Raw genomic sequence first — 18,763 nt, forward strand, 5'->3', positions numbered from 1 at the left:
TCAACGCAATACCTTCATTCTCTTCTTCAGAGAAACATCACATCTTCAACACACGCCTAGCATGTCGTGGCTTCCGTAAAGCGTCCGAGAAAGCATTCTCAAAAGTTATTTCAGACACTCCATATTTCCTCTCCCCGGAGAGTATGGCTCGCTTGCAAAACCTCATCTCAATTGCTGAGGTTAGTCCTCAAATCAGCTGCTTGACTCTTGCAGCGGCGAAAATGCCAACGTGGACCGAGTTTACGCGAAACCACTGGCCTGACTGGGATCATGATCGGGAAAGGGGAACGACATCCCGCGATCGACCTCCCCTGTATAAGTCTGGCTGTTTGAAACAGCAAGATCTAGAGATTGCGAAGTTCTTAGAAGAGCACAGGTATACGACTTTCAGCGCTTTGTCGGATTGGTCCGAAAAGACCCATAATCAGGGGAGAATGCCCGATCTCAAGAATATTTTGGTGGAAGTATTCCGGCACTTGCCGCTATTGAGACACTTGAAATATGTTCCCGGAATATTTGGCAAAGAGGAGTGGCTAAGGAAATGCATAAACGACCATCGGGAATTTGGGGAAGACTATCTTGCAAGTGATTATATTATCTGTTATCGCGAAGAGGTACGTGTCCTAATCTAATTGTCTAACCTAATTGGCATATGTTCTAATGAGATGTCAGGATATCCGATTTGCACTTATGGCGGCACAGCTTGACACCCACCTTGAAAGTCTGACAATCGTCACCGAGCCTAACAGCATGCCGACTCTTCGTCTCGGCGACATTCATCCACTTCCCACTTCCTTAATCAGCAGAACGTTTGCATCCCTCCAAAGTCTCACATTTCCCCTCGACTACATCGCCTTCTCTCCATTTGACTATTACGGCCGATATTTCGAACCTCTCCAGCTTACTTGTCCCAACCTCACACATCTTGACTTGTACATCCCTCGCCAAAGGCGTCCAGGCGTACTCATGAAACTTGCTTCCCTAAATGACAACATCAACGCCTTCCCTGGCCTAAACGCTCCAAGCCTTGAGCATGTCTGCATAAGCACAGGACAAGGACGCCAACTTCCAGTTAGCGAAAACGCACTGCTGGTGGTGCTGTGCCGATTGCACTTATCCAGACCTCCCCGCATACTTACGTTACGTAGGCTACCGATACAGCGTAAAACCGAACTTGTAGGAATCCCGCTTAATTTCAGTGTTAAAACGCTTGTGCTGGAAAATGTTACGTTGCGTGGCCTTCACCATATTGGAGGTGCCCAAGAACTTCAATATGAATCATATAATATACCAGAGCATCACACGGTGGAGAAAGTGCTGCCCGAATTGTGCCAACTGGCGAACGAGGTACGGATTGTTGTAGGCCTTGAGGAATAAAGAGGTATGAAGAGAACGGCTTCGAAGGAAAAATATTTTGAGGGGATGTATGATTCCAGTCATTGTGAGGGACTTTCAATTTAGAATTTTTTGGAAGCTGATATCTGGTTTTATTATTTTCCTCTACCACAGGCTGTGTTGCAAAGAAACACTGGGACCCCAGTCACTCATTGTTACACGTGAAAGGAAGAATTTTAAGAGATTGATTAGGGAGGACTTTGCCATTCAAACTTTAACGTTGTATTCGATTCCTTCATAGAGACCTCTCATCTCCGAAGAATCGATCTCATGCTTTAGGACTGTTTAGATACCGTATATTCAACTTCAAGCCCACATTTCTGAGAACTATATTACAACATTCAATTCCACGCTACGCCATGCCATAAACCCGAAAGTCACCATATTTAGAGCGCATCAACTGGCATGATCCACTCACACTTCGGTGGCACTAGTGGAATCGGCTCATCATCCCTGAATCTTCCAGTCTGAGCTACTCGCCGGTAAATCTCCTCCAGGATCCTTCCGGCCTCACCCACATACTCCTCCGGTCTTCCCTCCTTGAACTGATCTTTCTCTCCTACAGGTATGGCCGAGCTAGGGGCTGGGACAGCCTGTTGAGCGAAGGGCGATGCATTTTGTTGCGGTGGTTGCGATGATTGTGGTTGGCCGAATGGAGAAGGTGCAGCTAGATTTTGGGCTGCTTGGGTGAAGGGCGAGGGGTTCTGTTGAGACGACTGTTGCTGAGGTTGGCCGAAGGGGGACGGAGAAGGCTTGCCGAAGCCGGATTGACCAAATGGGGGAGCTTGTTGGGATCCGGGGGTAACGAAGGGACTTGCTTGTGACGTGGCTTGCTGCTGTTGAGTGAATGCAGAAGGTTGGGTTGTTTGCGTTTGTTGGCCAAAGGGAGAGGGTTTGTTCACTTGCTGCTGTTGTTGACTAAATGGAGAAGGTTGCGGTGCCTGTTGCTGTTGCTGTTGCTGTTGCTGTTGCTGTTGGCTAAATGGTGAAGGTGCAGCGACAGGTTGAGATGGTTGGCCAAAACCTGGTTTGCCGAATGCGGAGTTCTGTGCCAATGCATTCGTCTGACCGAGTGCAGAGCCTGCCCCAGGGAGTGAGGGTTTGCCAAAGGCTGATGCTGCCCCTGGTGCGGAAGGCTGCCCGAATGCTGACTGCTGCCCTAAACCTCCCGCCTGCCCAAATGCTGATATAGCTCCCGGCATCGACGGCTTCCCGAATGCTGAGCCTTGACCCAACGCTGAGGGTTGCCCAAATCCAGTAGCTTGGCCTAAACCGGATGGTTGTCCAAAAGCGCTCGCTCCAGGCATGGATGGTTTACCAAATGCTCCTGTACTTCCCAGAGCTGACGTCTGGCCGAACGGAGATGGTACCTGGCCTGGATTTGAAGGCTGACCGAATGCTGTGGTCTGACCTATAGGCCTTCCAAATGGACTCAAGCCAGCCTGACCAAACGCTGGAGCAACAGGCTTCCCAGATGCAGAAGTTTGAGTTTGGAATGCGCCACCGAGGGGATTTGAAGGCATTTGAGAAAACGGGCTTGATGACGAGGGTCCAGAGGATGTACTACCAACCTTTGCAGTGCCTTTGGCTATATCAAGTCTGTTACCTGGTATATTTGCGCCGTCTACGACGTACTTAATTGCACCGTCCAGATCCTTGAGAATACCTTGTACCTGCTTCTCCATTCCGGCGGCGAGTTCTTGCTCTTCTCGTTGCTGTAGATAATGTAAGCTGGGGTTTCTCGAACACAAGGAGTTACATACTGCTACAGCTACATTTCCTGCGGCTCGTTGCGTGTAGAATCGCAACCGTAGCTCCTCTGGGCTAATCTCGAATGGTCCCTCGATCAGCTGACGAGGTGCATCTCGGCCTGGGCCATACGCGGATAGAGGATACACTGGGCGTTGATCTGTGAGATCTGCTTTAAGATCGTCTTTGTTGATGTGGTAATTGCTTGCCGGGTTGGGCCTCTGATCGCGTCCAGCTGTGAAGAGAGTTAGGAGAACATAGAACCCTTAGGGTAAAGGTAGCATGCAGAAGGCTTAAGGAAGGAGCTACCAGGATACCTATGGTAATTCACATACCTCCAAATGCACCTGCCTGCGCTGGACGATAGCGGTCACCCCCAGCAAAGACGCCAAAGCGGTTCGTATTCGAACTCTGCGCGCGATTGTTGTCCCGCGTACTACCTGGATGTTCATCACGACATCGATCTTAAAGGAGTCAGTAAGTCAATACAGTCATCGGACTCGTTAAAACTTACCTCCGTATCTGCAATTTCCTTGCTGATAGAAGCGGCAAACAACCATGTTGGGTGGCGGCGGAAATGCCGAGCGGAGAAGGCGCAAACGGTCCCAAGGCGAACCTGGTGAACGGCTGGGGCAAAGTAATAGGAAGTCTAAACGTTATTATAAGTGTTTCATGGTTGTGAACGGGTTATTCATCGTCGCGGCGGATAATGAAAGAAAAAGGGCTTCGCAGGTGTTTGCGGAAGATGGCTGGGTAGGCTCAGGCACAAGCGAGAATGAAATGGCGCTTAACCCAATCAGGTACTGGACCAACAAGTAACCACTCAAAGAGAGACATCGTGAGGGTATTACTGATTGCCTGTTTTCAGATACCTCGAAGTTTTTGCCATATCACCGCTGCCTTTCTCGATGGGCCAAGTCCGTCTCGCGCGTCCCATTATTCACTGACATACGATGGCACAATTTGATTGGCTAGTGAAGGTGAGGTTTCGCGAAGGGTTTTAGGAAGAAAGTGATTCATTGCAGAAAAAAAAATATGTAGCGGGGAATATGGGCTCATTGGTCGTTTGAACGTATGAGGACAAGTATACAGTGTGAGGACACTTTGATATAGGTTATCGATGTCGAAAGAAGACCACACTAAGGCCAAATCGAGCTAGATTCCACGTGTTGGACGGCCGGATGCTTAACCGAGATTCTGCCGACGACCTTCCACCTCGCGATGTCATTCACTACCATTTCCATTTTACGCAGTTTACACAATGGTGCATCATGCGCCGAGCTGATCTTGACGTATTTACGTTCAGCACCCATTATATCGCCCCTCCAGAGCCTCTTCATTCCACGTCCTGGCACTCTACCCGCGAATCGTCACCGCGGAAGAGGGCTTAAACAACTCGGACGCCTCGTATTCTGCTGGCTTGGCATGACGACGTTGCTACAATAATTCATGCACGCCTTTTCCATTGTCACGCTCGGAATCTTCATCGCAGGCTACTCGACTGCCCGCTGGGACCTCGTTACGCGCCTGTATGAGCTAGCAATATTTGCGTGGGACCACGGAGTCGTTGTACGTACCAGTAGCAGCACCATTCCGCAACCGCCCATGTGCTAATCCAACACTTTGCTTAGACACGAGCTGCAAAGGGATTCACGATACTCTCTATCTTCTTCTTCCTCTTCATTCTCCCCATCGAACGAATTGCCGCCCGTGAGACGGATCTGGTTAGTGGATTCGCAGCAAGGAGAAACAACTCAGCGCTGACTTCTTTCCTACAGCACCCGCGGACCGCAGGTGGGGGTATATCTGCTCGAGAGCAGCTCAAACGTCGTGGGTCGTTCTAGCGAGCGAGCATTATGTTGACATGGTCACACAAAATGGGTTGATGCGCATATTCTGGCCGTCGGACGCGCCAGCCGGACTGTCGCCTGGGGTCCTTGTAGGGTTCAGAAATTCGGAGCTTGACGTCTTTGTTGTGTCGATACTGCAGGATGTCGATGTACGAGCGCGCAGACTTTGGGTCAAGACTGTGCTAATCAAGACCAGCTGCGGCATGTGGAAAATGCCTTGCTAGTCGGTACACTGCTCCGACATAGCCCCCACCCCATCCAGGACCTGTTGAAACGTTGCGGCCATCCTTCTATGCGAGTGCTAGGTCTAGTCAACCCGCAGACTATACCCGAGCATTTCGACCCATTCCTTCTGACTACCTACACTGATACACCCTCCCGCTTCCCCCGTTTGTATTGTCCGCCCGATACTCACCTCATGGTGCAAGTGATTATCTACGACAGGCCGCATCCGACGCGCATGCAGTATCTCTCCCTCACCCCAATACCCTTGGCCTTAGGCGACAAGACCGATAAGGAACAACTAGAGCAGGCTTTACCATGGATCGAGGAAGAGAAGGAGAAAGATCCTAAGAGAAAAGGCAGTGACAAAGATGGAGAGAAAGATTTGAAGAATAGGAATACCGAAAACAGTGAAGAGAAAGTTCGCAACAAGAAATCAGCCGAGGACGAGGCCGAGGAGATGGAGCGGAAGAAAAAGGACATGTTGATTGAAAAATTGAAGCTACACACTGTGATATCGCATCCGCGCACGCAGAAAGAACTCTCACTCCCCATTATCATTGACCAAATTAACTGCTCATTCGAGCTCAACGTCTTGCTGCAGAAGAATGCTGGGCTGATTGGGAGACGGATGAAGCGCGCCCTCAGTGTGAGCGAACGAGTGGTCGAATCGGCCAACGATCTTTGGGATTACGCCCACCTCGGCATCTCCTATATCTCCAGAGTCTGGATCTACCCTGTTGTTGCAAGGCTGTTCATTATTGGCTTAATCGCACATAGAATAGCTGGAGAGATGATCCTCCAGGTCCTAGACTGGAGGCCGGGATCACCAGACTCCCCTGCCTTGAAGGACATCTCCGCCACGGCCCAACAAGTCGATATCCGACTACAACAGTTCTGCTACTGGCCTATTCAATACCTGACTTTGCGCAAGAGAAAGGCGAATTGGGAGAGTGTAACAAGCAATCATCCGGAGTACATCCGTTTCTACAACAGCCTCTGGCTTGTGGCAAACGACGTCATTATTGGTATTGCTTTGGGATCCTACATCATCGAGAATTGTGTCTTTGTGGCGTCTCAAGTTGACACCATTTTCACCACTTGGTCCATCGAGGGCTTGCGTCGAATGATCTCATGGCTTATGAAATGGCCAGGAGGGTTGAAGCTCAACACCGAACTAGCAGAGTTTCTCGGAGACTTGTTCCTCTGGGTTATTGACCATTGGTCCGGTTGGTGCTCGTCGTTGACATGACTTGTTTCTTGTAAGCTAATATGAGAAGGTTGCATGACCCTTCTTCGGCCCCACCTCCCTGGCATCATACATTTTATTGGATTCTCCTCCTTCGCTGGCGCTACGATGCCGATCTCTCTTTTCTCCGACCTTGTATCCCTACTCACACTCCACATCTACTCATTCTACATTGCATCGGCCCGAATTTTCCATTGGCAGCTCACTATCATTATCTCCCTCTTCCACCTCTTCCGCGGCAAGAAACGGAATGTTCTGCGAAACCGAATCGATTCTTGCGACTACGATCTGGATCAACTCTTATTGGGTACAATATTGTTCACCCTGCTGTTCTTCCTCCTGCCAACTGTCTTCGTATTCTACCTCACCTTTGCAAGCGCACGTGTAGCCGTCATTGGCCTAAAGGCTGTGCTAGAGATTGGTCTAGCTTGTTTAAATCATTTCCCACTGTTCGCAGCTATGCTACGGATTAAGGATTCGAGGCGTCTACCCGGTGGTATATGCTTTGAACTTCAAGATACCCAACTACCTTCGTACCCTCTTGAGGGACCTCCAGATTCGGCACCAACATCCTACATTCACCTCAAATCGATACCACTTCCTTTACGCTCAATGTTCCAATCGTACTTCGAGCTCGGAAACAGACTCCGGAAACACTATCTTTCTCCCGGCGTCTTCCTCTATCTTGTCTCCGGCCAATTTGTCCCTCCAATTCATCGTCGGAATCTGTACAGTCTCCAATATAGCATGTTGCCCGCGAGACGCGCAGGTATAGTAGAGCTGTGGAATAGGTTGAATGAGAAGGAACCCTTGGGGCCGGCGGCACCTGTGCTTAACGGATACCCTGCGTTACCCTCCAGGAGAGGGCTACCAAATGGAATAGCGAGGAGGGGGCATGAGAGAGGTGGAGTTAGACATTAAAATAGTAATGTATAAATTCAAGTTGTTATATCACTCCTTTTGAAAGCATGGTGAATGTTCGCAAGCTTCAAGGAGCACTCACTTCGCTCTGGCCTTGCACCTAGACGTCTTCGTGGCATCGCGAGGTTGGCATGCATTTTATGTATATGCAGACAGACGACTAACATAGGGATCGTAGCAAGTTTAGATATGGACATATACGCAGCAGAGACAGTATTTCAGATACTCTTTCTATTACGGGCTTGTTGAAATTATGTCTATCTAAAGTTAGTTGCCTCCCAGAAGGGAAGCCTGCAGAGGCGCAGTGGATATCCAACCAGGTTTGCAGGTAGGTCGCCGGTCGACTGGTCTAGGCATACCGAAGCCTTCCAGGCTATACTGTCTCACAGTGCCGATCTTTCACCTTCACCATCTCCATGACGTTATCACTGCCTGCGGTCGGACCGCCCAGTCCCTTCTCGGCTGGACTTCACGTGTGCCGCGCCGACGCACATGAAACAAGGACACTGACTATTGCTTTGGAATTTTCTTCTTCATCCAATTCGCTCTCAACGCCTTATGACTGCACACTTATTCGACGATGGCGGGCGAAGCAGACGACCCCGACAACTGCTAGCTCGGCGACGACCTCGCCCTGTGCTCTGAGCAAGACCTATACAGTTTCCGAGTTATCCTCACCATTAGAAAAAAACAACCGGCTGAAAACGGACTTTATGAAAACGGTGTTAGGACGCTTACCCCTAGAGAGGGCGGGGAGGATGTTGGGAAGAAGAGTAAGTTGAATCAGATTCCAGTCATTGGGATTACAGAACATCTGCTCAATTTCTTTGTAGCCCTGCCTGCCACCACCGTCGAACTTCCAACCAATCCTCCCGTCATCACACCGACTCCTCTGACTTCTATAGAGGCTTCGCATTCTCCGCTAGGAAATTTTGTTCATCCAGCTCAAAGTCCGGCAACCAAGAAGACCGGCAAATCCTAGTGCAATACACTCCCCCCCTCAGTACCCTCAACGCTGCAGGATTCTTTATTAGAAACTTAGGCAACCAGCTCCATCTCCAATGTGAGCAGCATCCGAGGAACTATCGGTAAGCGCTCCAAAAGCCGAACAGCCTCATCTTGGTCACAGGCGATCCACAGCCCAAAACCAAAGAAGAAAAGGGCTATAATGGGTTTATGGGGCCTAGCAGATTTCGCAGACCATCCCATCCGCATATCAGGGCCTGGTTTTGGGTCGGAATTCAAGAAGAAGAGAGACGAGGATTAGAAGGCAGAAGGGAGAGAGCCTAAGCGAAAGAGGAAAGTGTATATCTGCACAAGATTGGAGTGTGGAGATGTAGGAATCACAGTTGATGGAACTGGCAATACTACCAGCGGTGCCGCGGAAAGAATGGCACCTGCCTTGCTGAAAAAGAGACAAGCTCGAAGGAAGTGCAAGATGACGATGGGATTGCTGAGCTTGAATGGCGCTCCTATGTGGGCGACTGAATGTGCTCAAAGTGCGGATTTTTCAACCCGGAACGTCGCTACATATGGGGGAGATATCTGTCACACGGGATTGGGGTCGCCGGATATAGAGATGAGGAATGCGAGGCAACAAAGAAAGCCCATGCTGAGTATGTACAGGCAAGCGATGGGAAGGCTTGGAGACCCATCAGTGAGCGAGAGCGGTATCTCTCCCACAACAAGTACTCTTGGACCCAGGGTATGTTAAAGCGGAAGAGAAACTAGTGGCCTACTACGTAGGAGGGGATGGGTCGTGATAAATAGAGCAGATGTAGCTTAGAATCAGCCCTCAGTGCAGACGTTCACGGCTTAGTTTTGCAGACGGTGAAATTCGGTAAAGTTGCCGTGGAGCGAGTAGTGTTATGTCATGTTAATAGACCAACAATTGAATCTAACGTTACACCCCTTGAATAGGTTTAATGTCTTCAGGGTTGCATACTTTCGGTCTCTACGTTATATGACTAGAGCATAAGGTGTACTACATGTTCTTTGCTAGAGAGGAGTAAATAATTCGAAAGTTCGGCTATTCTAGCTTCTCCTGCGCGCTTAATTATACACCAACATTTATACACTGCTTACGTACGGATCCGTAGGGCAGAATAATCTTACGTGGTGTTTGCTCGCAAAGCATGAGTAGCCGAAAGGATGCTTCTAAAGACTGATAAAAGGAAGCGATCAATCAACATAGCGTGCATTCCACTATCATGGGGAAAAGTGCGGAGGCGCACTCTATTATTTACCTCTTTTCCCTCCTAACTGCAAGGCATCAATATCCAACCAACACCACCTTTATTTCTCTATGTGAATTCTTAGACTTCGGTCATCCTCAAAACAACTAGCGATAATAGGACGACTACGAGCATATTTACTCCGTGCAATTACACGCTGCTTCAATTCCGGGTTACGCCTTTTTTCGGAATAAAAAAAGAACAAGCTTAATCTTTGGGTTTCAAAAGTAGCCAAATGCATATACCTTGGTTTTTACTTTTTTGTTGAAAGTGAAGAAAGATTTGCAAGTATATTTGGATAGAAACTAATGGCCAGATAGATGCTATATATTCATTTTCTCCGACAGAGCATGCCCAAGAACAACAAAGCAAGGAATCTTCCATATAATGCTTCTCTCATGGGAGTGAAGTTCGACGTCCACATACCCTCAGGCGAAGCTGTGCGAAGGATTGATCAACATTACACAGCCACACCACGTTCGCGCGTTGTTAAAAGGGCGATCTGAAAGGGCGGTCATATGCCCCACTCATATAAAGTACAGGCCAAGGAGCTTCCGTTCATAAACAGTCTAGGTTCCAAAGCTCACTTAATTAGCACTCCAAAATGTCACACAGATCACTGGCCTTCACATCCCAAAATACGCCCCTCTCGTCTTCCATGACAGCCCCTCAACCAACATTCATCGCACCGGAGACATCTCCCAAAGATGCCGTCGAAGTCCAGAGAATCATGACAACAGTGCCATCGCTACCGGAGCAAATCGACGCGTTTGCCAAACTCCGTCGATATTTTGCACCAGAGGAAGGCAGCCATTCCTACGCTGCGATCCAAAGTTATCTCTCCAGTAAAATAGACGCCCAAGGGGCCATCAACCAGATTGCGCCGCCAATCGAGGAAGCATACACGACGGGAGATTATGGAAGGAAAGTTGTCGGTCATGTCAATCAAGGGAAAGCATACGAGGAGCCCAGTCGGTCGGCTGAGATGTATCTATGGGATCTCTATTACTCTATCCTTCACTCCGCCAAACGCATCCCATGGACCGACGGGCCCGCACAAGAAAAGCTTCTCGATCTGATGAAAGCGCTGAAATCACGATCGGATCCTGAGGCACCCTTCAAGCGCCTCCAACTCACTCCAGATGTCCACCCCAATTGGGTGTTAACCTCCGATGGGCTCTGGAGTACACTACTGATGCTCGGCCCCAGCGCAAGAGAGGCATGGGATGACGGCCCGGGCTGTGGCGCAGAATTCCAGGACCCCGAAGCCAGAGCTTGGGCGAATGTAAATGCTTTCGCAGCAAGGATTACACGAGACGGCATTGGGGACTGGTGGTGGTGGGCGATCTGGGCGCTACGTGATGCGCTCGAACCGAGGTATAAAAGGAATGAGAAGTATAAGCTAGATGTGTTTGTTCCTGCGGCAGCTGTGTGGCTCCTAATCCTTCATGACCACATTTGGAATCGTGTCCGGGCGGAGAAAGAGAAGCTGTGGAGTAAAGAGAAGTATTTGGAGGCGAGAATTCGGAATAAAGAGGAGTCTGTGCTTGCGTTCAACACAAGGAGATGGGCTTTCTGGAGGGAGAGATTTGGCCATATAATGATTGATGAAGAGGTTCGGGAAGAGACGCGGAGGGTAGCAAAGATGGCTCTAGAAGTTATGAAGAAAACGGGAAGTGGGTCATAAAGGTAGACTGAAATGTCATATCTCCTTGGCTGCTTTGGTAGAATAATAAGGATACGTAGGGTAGTAGAATAAGAGGTAGAAACAGATTCGTTCAGATTAAAGCAGTATGACTACCTGTCGGATTGATCCAAAGGAGGTGTGTAGCATTGTGTGGTCTCTGGCTTGGATACTTCTGTAAAGTTAAGTGCAAGACCAAACCACGGGCATCGATTGAAAGACTAAGACTCTTCTAGTCCTAATAGAAGACACAGACCGCATCCACGGCCGAATTCTATACAAAACCCATCAAAAGTTCCTCCCTGCTTGCCCAGATACCCTCCGTGCCCAGACAAATGAGGGGTACCGGGTGGAAGTTGGAATGTGGTATTGACCGAGCCGTGGATGATGCTGTTGCAGCGGAGTATCCATCAGCGATGGTTTCTGCTAGCTGGTCCTTGACCTGAAAGCCATCTGACTCTCAGCCTGGCGATCTCGAGGGATTACCTAGATCAGGCGCGAGGCTGAAGGCGGGAGGCCGCCGTACCACCGCCAAGCATCAGATGAGCCTCATTGTCAGCCCGCTCACCCCCCTCTACCTCGTCAATTCTCATCGCCTGTGTAGATGGAGAACGGTAAGGTTGTTCGGTTAGGTAAGAGTTCTATGTTGCTAATCAAGATATTGTACTGATCTATCAGATGTCACAGTGACCCATTCTTGCCAACTCCAAGAAAAGACATGGAATGAAGTGTTTCAGGTTCTAGAAGCATGTCACAAGTGTCAGGGCACAAAACTTACAAGGCTGCAGGAGCTCCATTCCGTCCAACTTCAAATTATGTAGGTCGCTCACGAAGCAGTTCCGTTTGCGATTTAACACGAACTAGATTCGGGTCTACCAAGTCGTTCCTCAACGCTGCGCCAGAACTTCAGGATGGCCTTAGAAGCAAACTAAACGTTCCCGGCTTCTTTTTTGACAAGATGCATCTCCAATCTAACGGCTTTTTTGGAAATGACGTCTGCCTCGATCAGAACGAGGGAGTGGAGTCTTACAGTAAGCTTGAATACAGTCTCAAGGACCTTCGAGGTGTTGCTTATCAGGATCTAGCCTCCTGGTCTCGCTTCACCGTCAAGCAGACGTACGACAAACTCAAGCCAAAACGGACGTTCACACCACATGTATCAAGCAATCACTCTAGCCCTAACAACTTGAACGCTGATATTGCAATACATGGGCCACAGAGTACACGGTATGGTTGGGAGTGGTACGAGATGGGATTCTTTACTTATTGGAATAAGTCTGGATTGACTACGCTCATGTGCTTCGATTTACCTTCAAAATCGCACTCTGTCATCCAGTCAATGTTTGGTTCGCAAAGTATCGACCTCTCTTGTCCCTACACTGTATTTTCGCTCATTACGGATGCGCTACTACGATTGTACGATGATTCGGTGTGGTCTATCAGAAACCACATCAGCCAGTGGGAAGCTGTAAGCCTTACTTTTCGCATTACTTATGGACGGCAGTAGAACTCATTCGCCACAGCGAAGGTCGCAAGAGACTGACTACTTCCTTTTACACGAAATTGCAAGGCATGGTGTGCATATCAGCGAGACTTTGAATGTGGCTATACTGTCGCTAGATGCTATACGGCAACATCATGAAACATTTCGTGCAAACACAGACCTCATCCACGGCAACAATGGACGCAGGCGCTGGGACAAAGTCGGGAGTCGGTTCGAGTTTCAGCTCCGATTTCTAAAGGGCCTGCTCCAACGCTCTGAGGCAAATAATGCCCGAATTCAGAACGAGATCACTCTTGTAAGCCTATGATGGAAGATTTGTAGTGGATTGTTAAGCTCACAACAACAGGCCTTCAATGCGGCAGCTCAGAGAGATAGCAAGATCCAAGTGCAGATAGGAGAAGAAGCGAAGAGGGAGGCTTCAGCAATGAAGGCGATCGCTGTCGTCACAATGACTTTCTTGCCAGCTACCTTTGTTTCTGTAGGTCTGCCAACCTCATTGAGCATGTACATTTGGCTAACCGATTCGGGTGAACAGACGCTCTTCGGAATGAACTTTTTTTCATTTCAGCCTGGAGAACTCACCTCCAAAGCTTCGTTTAATGTATCCCGACATTTCTGGATATACTGGGCCTTCTCTATTCCTATGACTGTTGCAACGCTCGCTCTATGGTTTTGGTGGAGGCGTTGGGCTTGGGGCCATTGAGTTCAAAGGCGATCGCTCTCCGTGATGTGTAGCGATTTCTTCACAGTTAGCATAAGATATACGTAAAAAAGGTGTTGTGCACTTGATGAAGTAAGGCATGGAGAGAATACACATGACCCTCGCATAGAGAAGCCACTTGGTGATGGTGATGAGGCTGAACAAGGCTGAAACTTAGCGGAGCGCTGCTGCTTAATCCAGCCCGCTCACTGCCCGTATACAGTATATATACAGTTCTGTGCTGCCCCCATACTCTGCAATTTGATACAAAAGGTGATCACTAACCACGATGACTAAGAACGATCGGTTCACTATAGGGTGGATCTCCCCTCTCCCTCTTGAACATGAGGCTGCAGGGCTGGTGTTGGACGAGGAATATCCGCAAGAGGAAGTTCAATACTAGAACGCTTTCTATCTAGGTGGTCGCATCGGGAAACACGAGGTCGTCATTAGAGTGCAGAGAAGAACAGTTCTCGAAGGGGCTGCAATTCTTGCTGAGAAGATGCGCTCTGGATTTCCCAACATCAAATCCTTTCTCTTGGTCGGTATTGCTGGCGGTGTACCGCGTTACGGACTGGCTGGTGCGGTGTCCGAGATTGTGCTTGGGGACGTGGTTGTTAGCTGTCCGCGAGGCAACCACGGCGGGGTCTTGCAATACGATAGAGGCGCATGGGAAGGTCAAGGGAGGGGCGCCTGAACTACCGCGGGCACACAAATGGCGTTCCAGACGATCTTATGGCTGCCGTCAACAATTTCCGCGCGGAAGGCTGGTCTGATACGAACATCCCTGAAGTCCTGAAGCAAAGGCGTCTAAAGCTCGATGAGAAGTGACAACACCAATATGACGACCCAGGTCCCATCCGTGACAGGCTCTTCGAGGACTCCTACGAGCATAACGGCACCGAGTTTGACGATTGCAGAGAATGCTGTAACGCGGACTACATTATCTCGCGTTCATATCGAGGAGACGGCGCTACTTGACTGCTCGATGAGCTGTTTGTTCACTTCGGCAACGTCGCATCAAGCAATCAACTACAGATATCCGCCACGGAGCGAAACAGAATCCAAAAAGAACATGATTCCGCCTGCTTTGAGATGGAAGCAGCAGACGTTCTGCTCGAGTATCCCTGTGTGGTTGTGCGGGGCATCTGTGACTACGCAGACTCTCACAAGAACAAGGCTTGGCAGAACTACGCAGCAGGCACAGCGGCCGCATGTGCAAAAGGACTGCTATCCGAGATCCATGCTATTGAGGCTGCGGGCAGAGCGGAATCTGTGAAACCGCCTTCACCTCAGCACACAGTTCAGTCAACAACAATTACATTCGGAAACAAGAACAGCGGATACCAGGTAGGGAACCAGCATGGTGGCGACTTCCGTGGCATGCATTTTGGAAGGAAGTGAGCTTTGAGTTCTAGCCACTGGCAACTCAGGCCTTGACTGCACAAAATCAGGCAATATGGCACAAACGCCTGTAAAATGAAAGTATTGATAAATCGGGGCAGGAGGCGCCAAACCGCTAGGCTGAGGGCCAGGCGGCAGGATACATCTCATAACAACGGCTGCGTTGCTCTATGTATCAGTACCTAATATCCTTCGTCTATTTCCACACCTAATGCTAGTGGGCGTGGACAGAAATATGGTGGCGTTGGTGTCGCCGTCAATTAGTTCGTCATGGCTTCTGATTCCGCTCTCAGCTTATCCCCCCGTTCCATCGCAACATAGTCAAGCTTTTAAATTCCAGAACTCCAGCTTAATAGTTCTATTAAATAATAATGTATTCCTATGTTTTGAAGCCATACAAGCCATTAATGGTGGATTCTGAGAGTTTCGCCGATCGTGCAGGAGGGCCAAAGGATGTAGCGTAATTGTAGCGCCGCTCAATGCGTGTTAGTGTAATTTACCGTTAGCATTAAACTTGAGTGCTGTAAGGTTAACTGTGGCGTAGCGCCTGGAGTCTTTGTCCAGTTTGTCTAGTTTGCTCTGTTGAGCTAACAATAGCTTTGTTCCAGAGTCCATTGTTGAGCCTCTAGCTGTGCAGCTAGAGTCGCTGCGCCAGCCCTCGCTGCCTCTGAATGAGTCGTCTTACATTCGCTCTCCACCACTAACTACCTCAGTACTGTAGCTAACATGGATAGAGCCAGTCAAGCACTGGCCGAGGATCTCCCTCATGGCATACCTGACACTCTCACTGCCCGAGCTGTACACAGCAACGTCCCTCGTACCACCCTCAATCATTGTGCCCTCAGACAACGCTTAAGAGAAGACAAAGCCTGAAACTAGGTATACCTCACGCCTTGCAAAAAGAACGCTGTAGTTCACTTCTTACTACAAATAGACTATCTCAGGAAACTTGTACGCATAAAGTATATACTAGCAATAGCGTTTAGTACTACGCGTTATAGGCTGCAAGCAGATAGATTACCTAAGCCTCCTAGAGTGAACTAGGCTAAGAGACTTAAAAGACGCTAGTTAGAGCTTGTAGCAATAAAGGAGAAGCCTAAAGACTAGATGTTTGCAGTAGTCACACGATAGTCGAATGCGTCGTCACCACGATCGGATGCGTCGTCACCATGATCGGATGTATCTCACCACAGTCTATGTTGCCAAGACTCACCCACTTATTTCGCATATATATAGACTCTTACAAAGGACTCCTCTAGCAATCAATTCAATCTAGTTCCTCATGCCTCTAGTGCTTCACATAGCTTCACACTAGAACTAGCTTAATATCTATCACAAGGTTTTACACTAGTTTAAGGTGATAGAAAAGGAGCTCTAAAACCTAGCTATCCTGCCAGAGAATGTCTATAATATGGATAAGACTAGGGTTATGCTGAGTATGCCTAACTCTGTCAAAGTCCTGGTTCTGTTTCGAACTAGCCAGAATTAGCAGTAGTTCTAGTCAGAGGTACCAATCAGGGTGGCGACGACCCTGTATGAATTTGCGCGTGACAGTAGACATAATACTCATAGTAACTTTCTACTCTCTTAGTAAGGTTCCAAGGCTTTAATTGGTCATTTTTATAAGCATTAAGAGCAGTAAAAGCCTAACAGTGGTGCTATTAGGAACAACGACTCTGGTGTGAGAGTGACAACACGAATGTAATTTTTTAAATATAAAGGCTTCTAAATGTTTTAAGATAGTTATCGTATAATATAACGTATATAGAATTGCAGCAAATATTAAGGTGTGCATGGAGTTTGCGTTGCTTGAATTCAATGTATCCTTCATATATCTCGGCACGGAGGGTGTTACAACTCATCCCGCTTCCGCATGCGCGTTGTCGGCCTCGCCCTCAGCCGATACATGCCCACTGAATGTCGCGGGATCTCGGCGACCCACGTCCCGCGAGGCTCAATGCTTCCAACCTTTTGACCAAGAAGAGCAGTATCATTGTTCTTTAGTCCATCCGCATAGCTTGTAGTAGTGGCATTGTACCTCGTAGCCCTCGGGGTCTTCGTGCTGTTCATGTTTGTGATACCGATCATCGGTGTACTGTTAATGATGGCAGAAGCTTCTGATTCACTTAGGCGGTTCGCCCAAAGATCGTACACATCCCACGTTTTGCGAAGTTCCTCTGGCTCATGATATGCACCCGCAGTGCGTGGGTCGAGGAAGATCTCGTTCATGGTGGCATTCATCTTCATGGTCGAGTTGGCTGCGTTGAGGAGAGCGATGACTTGATCACCATTGGCAAGGCGACGGGTCCACAGCGCGATCTCGCCTTGGCCTGTTTCGTCTGGGTCAATGAAATATTGCCATTTCCTAATGGCTGCGCTAGCGGAAGGGTCCTGGTTGAGAGCGATGATGGCAGGATTTGAAAGGATGGCGAGGTTGGCGGGAGAGAGAGTGAGGACATTGGTGCCAATCAAGAGAGGGGAAGAATGCATTGCCCACATTGAGAAGTGAACAACATATTCCGAGTCGGATTGCCCTCCGTTGCCCACTTCCAACATGTCCATATCGTTGAAGTAGCCAGACATGGTTCGTGATTGGATGGCGGCCATCTTATTGAGAATGTTCATGACAGAGCAGTGAAATCCTGGCCATGCGCATCCAACAGCTTCCGTACAGGGACAGCGAGAGTCTGGCCGGTTGAACTGGTCATAGATGTCCCCTGACATGCGCCCAGAGTTCGCAATCGTATATGCCCAATCGTATGGGTCGTCATTACCCCAATTACACAAGCTGTATATCATCGGTCTACCTGTCTTATTTATGGCTTGAGACATAACGTTGTATCGATTGAAGGATATTTGAGGTGTTCCAGATTGACCCTGGTTGAAGCAGTTGTCGTACTTCAGATAGTCGACATCCCAACTAGCCCATAGGTCCGCATCTTGCTGTTCGAAGCCGAGGGAGCCAGGATACCTGCCGCAGGTAAACACACCAGCAGAGGAGTACATGCCGAACTTCATACCCATGCTGTGAAGTTTGTCTGCAATGTATTTCATCCCGTTGGGGAATTTTAACGCTGACTCATGTTAGCAGGGTTATCTTAGTTCACGATGCTGAATGACGCTTACGATTTGGAATGAGGTAACCGCTCTCATTGCGTCCAATAGACCAGCAGTCGTCCAGAACGATGTAGTTGTATCCAAGGTCCTTAAGGCCGAAGTTCACCATTGCTTCTGCAGTGTCAAGCAGCAGACTCTCACTCACGTTGCACTGGAAGGCATTCCAGTTGTTCCATCCCATTTGAGGAACAAGATTGAGGCCATTGAAGGAAGAAGCGCCAGAAATGATGACCTGCTCCGTATCTGAAGAATTTTCGATGAACCGGCGGTTGTATGCAGCCGCTTGACCTCCAAGCAGAGCAACTGCGGCTACCAGCAGAGAAATAATTGAGGCGATCATGGTGAAAGGTGTGAATACCTTGGCTGGTGTGGGAACATCCGGCAGGGCATGTTGTCATTTTATACTACGTCAAGACGCCGTTCAAGAAGCCCCCCTCATACTTTCATTTAGAGGGGCTCTAGGTTTAGGTGACTATAGTGAAGTCGTACCGTTGCTGGCACGCGACCCATTCCACCCCGCCATTGCAAACATTGCCAGGTACAGAAGACGTCCCGGAAAGTCATCATCGTGCACGCCCTGGTAGGGAATTGACCGAGAATTGTTGCGATGGTCAGTGGGGCCATGTGGGTACAGGAAACAGGTGTGAACGCGCTGCCGCCGTGAGAGTAGGGATCTAGTTGTTGGTAGAGAAAAATGGTCCACCGAGAGATAGATGAAAGTTTGTCGTCACTTG

At 48.9% G+C, this 18,763-nt stretch overlaps 6 protein-coding genes across 6 annotated transcripts; 4 read left to right on the forward strand and 2 right to left on the reverse strand.

Moving 5' to 3' along the window:
- Window positions 1-1,680: 1,680 nt before the first annotated feature.
- On the reverse strand, window positions 1,681-3,850 carry BDR25DRAFT_268459 (uncharacterized protein). Its single transcript, XM_033687111.1, has 4 exons — window positions 3,659-3,850; window positions 3,480-3,608; window positions 3,159-3,379; window positions 1,681-3,110 (listed from the first exon to the last, which is right to left on the reverse strand). The coding sequence occupies exons 1-4, from the start codon at window positions 3,702-3,704 to the stop codon at window positions 1,782-1,784; spliced, it is 1,725 nt and encodes a 574-aa protein (XP_033543353.1). The 5' UTR covers window positions 3,705-3,850; the 3' UTR covers window positions 1,681-1,781.
- Window positions 3,851-4,593: 743 nt separating this feature from the next.
- Window positions 4,594-7,369, forward strand: BDR25DRAFT_268464 (N-acetylglucosaminyl transferase component Gpi1; the record flags this gene model as incomplete). The annotated part of the gene is made up of 5 exons (XM_033687112.1): window positions 4,594-4,713; window positions 4,776-4,868; window positions 4,923-5,143; window positions 5,191-6,445; window positions 6,497-7,369. Coding segments are annotated over exons 3-5 (2,262 nt in total), but the record flags the coding sequence as incomplete, so codon positions are not given.
- Window positions 7,370-10,335: 2,966 nt separating this feature from the next.
- Window positions 10,336-11,271, forward strand: BDR25DRAFT_268469 (uncharacterized protein; the record flags this gene model as incomplete). Its single annotated transcript, XM_033687113.1, has 2 exons — window positions 10,336-10,548; window positions 10,606-11,271. Coding segments are annotated over exons 1-2 (864 nt in total), but the record flags the coding sequence as incomplete, so codon positions are not given.
- A 991-nt stretch (window positions 11,272-12,262) lies between these two features.
- BDR25DRAFT_236784 (uncharacterized protein) lies at window positions 12,263-13,511 on the forward strand (the record flags this gene model as incomplete). The annotated part of the gene is made up of 4 exons (XM_033685562.1): window positions 12,263-12,762; window positions 12,809-13,103; window positions 13,155-13,286; window positions 13,344-13,511. The coding sequence occupies 4 exons, from the start codon at window positions 12,263-12,265 to the stop codon at window positions 13,509-13,511; spliced, it is 1,095 nt and encodes a 364-aa protein (XP_033543356.1).
- Window positions 13,512-13,797: 286 nt separating this feature from the next.
- Window positions 13,798-15,785, forward strand: BDR25DRAFT_327925 (purine and uridine phosphorylase; the record flags this gene model as incomplete). Its single annotated transcript, XM_033692356.1, has 4 exons — window positions 13,798-13,869; window positions 13,912-14,124; window positions 14,502-14,724; window positions 15,709-15,785. 4 exons carry the CDS (start codon window positions 13,798-13,800, stop codon window positions 15,783-15,785), a joined length of 585 nt encoding a protein of 194 aa, XP_033543357.1.
- A 449-nt stretch (window positions 15,786-16,234) lies between these two features.
- On the reverse strand, window positions 16,235-18,369 carry BDR25DRAFT_377054 (glycoside hydrolase; the record flags this gene model as incomplete). The annotated part of the gene is made up of 3 exons (XM_033697478.1): window positions 16,235-16,241; window positions 16,768-17,986; window positions 18,039-18,369. 3 exons carry the CDS (start codon window positions 18,367-18,369, stop codon window positions 16,235-16,237), a joined length of 1,557 nt encoding a protein of 518 aa, XP_033543358.1.
- Between the last annotated feature and the right edge of the window lie 394 nt (window positions 18,370-18,763).

This window comes from Lindgomyces ingoldianus, assembly GCF_010093535.1.
Source record: "Lindgomyces ingoldianus strain ATCC 200398 unplaced genomic scaffold BDR25scaffold_33, whole genome shotgun sequence".
NCBI lineage: Eukaryota > Fungi > Ascomycota > Dothideomycetes > Pleosporales > Lindgomycetaceae > Lindgomyces > Lindgomyces ingoldianus.

Excerpts from the sequence above, each read along its gene's own strand:
- BDR25DRAFT_268459 (XM_033687111.1), bottom strand. The coding sequence starts at position 3,704 with ATGGTTGTTTGCCGCTTCTATCAGCAAGGAAATTGCAGATACGGAG. Across the intron at positions 3,380-3,479 it reads GCAGGCAGGTGCATTTGGAG|CTGGACGCGATCAGAGGCCC; the intron begins GTATGTGAATTA and ends CTCTCTTCACAG. Across the intron at positions 3,111-3,158 it reads CAGGAAATGTAGCTGTAGCA|CAACGAGAAGAGCAAGAACT; the intron begins GTATGTAACTCC and ends CATTATCTACAG.